Raw genomic sequence first — 1,937 nt, forward strand, 5'->3', positions numbered from 1 at the left:
CTTAAAAGGAAGAGTGGTGGGAGACCGGAGAGGCGGGGAAGAGGAGTGAGGAGAGAGGGGCGTGGATAGGCTGATCCCACCCTAGAATCCGAAGAGCTGGAAGGTCGCCCGCTGCGAGGTAGCGAGCCTGGGAAGGAGGTGTCCCCGCTGCAGGCGCCCCAGCCGCGCCCGGGGAGGGAGGAGGTAGGCCGGTGGGAGGGGCGGAGCGGTGGAAGGGGCGGGGCGCCGCGCACCTGAGCGCGGAGAGGGCGTGGCTTCGCGGGCACTCCCTCCTCCCCCTCTTGCTGGCCGCAGGGACTCGGCCCTTTCCGCCCCTCTTCGGCCCGGCTCGGCTCCCGCCCCCCCTCCGCCCCTCGCTCGCTCCCTCCCTCCAGCCAGGGACAGCCCCCGAGCTCCGGCCGGCGAGTTTGCCGCTGCTAGGTCGTGCGCGTCCCGGGCGCTCCGGCTCACCTGGACAACCCTCATCCCCGCCCCGCGCCTTGTCCCACCTAAAACTTCTCCGAGGTAAGGAGCTCTCCGGGCCGCCGGCTCCGGACTCGCGCCCCGGTCCCCTCTCCCCTGGACACGTCCCCTCCGGTTCCAGCCGGCTGGGGGCTCCCTGTCCCGTCTCGGAATGGAGGCGTCCGCGGCGCGGAGCTCAGGCCCGCGCGAGCGGAATGGGAATCGCGGGGAGCTGTGCACACAGGTGGCAGCGGCGCGAGTGTCCCCGGTGCGGGGTCGCGGATCTGGATGGGACGGGGAGGGCGGCGAGGGCGGCGAGGGTGGGGCCCGCCTCTCTCTTCCTCCTCCCCCCACCCCGCCCGGGGTCGGAGTTCTCGGGGTGCGCTGCGGAGGTGCGCCCTGCGAACTTGGAGGCTGGGACGCGCGGGCACGCCGAGGGCGCGGCGATCGCTGTCCGGCGGCCGCCCCGGGGACCTGACGCCGCGCCTCCCCCAACCCTCCGCCCGCCCCGTGTGCTTCCTTGCAGAGCGTCGGTCGGGCAGCGCGCTCGCCCCGCGCCATCCCCATCGCATTCACGCTCCCCGGGCAGGCGGCGGCGGCGGCGGCGGGAGTCCGGAGTCGCGGCGTGAGGGGCGTCCCCGCCGGCCCCTCTGGGAACATGGCGACCGGCGGCTACCGGAGCGGCGGCAGCACCACCACGGACTTCCTGGAGGAGTGGAAGGCGAAGCGCGAGAAGATGCGCGCCAAGCAGAACCCCGCGGGTCCGGGTTCGAGCGGCGGGGATCCAGCCGCTAAGTCCCCGGCGGGATCGCTGACCCCGACCGCCGCCGCTGCCGCCGGGACCTCGGAGCTCAACCACGGCTCCGCGGGCGCGACCGCACCTGCCGCCCCGGGGCCCGGCGCCCTGAACTGCGCTCACGGCTCGTCCGCGCTGCCCCGCGCGGCTCCCGGCTCGCGGCGGCCGGACGACGAGTGCCCTAGCGCTGCTGCGGCCGCGGGAGCACCCGGGTCCCGGGGCGACGAGGAGGAGCCGGATAGCGCCCCGGAGAAGGGCCGCAGCTCGGGGCCCAGCGCCAGGAAAGGCAAGGGGCAGATCGAGAAGAGGAAGCTGCGGGAGAAGCGCCGCTCCACCGGCGTGGTCAACATCCCGGCGGCGGAGGTGAGCCGGGCGGGGCGGGCCGGTGCGGGGCTCGGGGCCGCCTCCCGTGTCTTCCACCAGGGAGCTCCCTCGGTCCGGGGCCCGGAGTTCCCTTCCACTCTTTGCAGCAGAGGGATGGAGTTTACTTGGAGCAAACGATTGCTGGGAAGTTCCCCCGACCCAGATTAGTTGGACACGTGCTCTTTTTGCGTCCCTGGAACCGGGTTATTGCTTTAGAATGTTGGTGTTCCCCACGATTTGGCAGCCTAGACTTCTGTCTCTGTCTGTCCGTCCGTCCGTCCGTCCGTCCGTCCCTCCCTCCCTCCCTCCCTCCCCCCCCCCCCCCCCCCCCCCCCCC

General features: G+C 73.5%; 1 protein-coding gene across 1 annotated transcript in view; it reads left to right on the forward strand.

Moving 5' to 3' along the window:
* Positions 1–450: 450 nt before the first annotated feature.
* Pawr (pro-apoptotic WT1 regulator) overlaps positions 451–1,937 on the forward strand; it is an 84,784-nt gene continuing 83,297 nt past the window's right edge. The window contains exons 1-2 of the mRNA XM_028754559.1: positions 451–504; positions 968–1,600. Of these exons, the coding sequence (XP_028610392.1) occupies positions 1,100–1,600 (501 nt within the window). The 5' untranslated portion in view covers positions 451–504; positions 968–1,099. The remainder of the gene's footprint in view (positions 505–967; positions 1,601–1,937) is intronic.

Source organism: Grammomys surdaster, unplaced genomic scaffold, assembly GCF_004785775.1.
Source record: "Grammomys surdaster isolate TR1022 unplaced genomic scaffold, NIH_TR_1.0 126028, whole genome shotgun sequence".
Lineage (NCBI taxonomy): Eukaryota > Metazoa > Chordata > Mammalia > Rodentia > Muridae > Grammomys > Grammomys surdaster.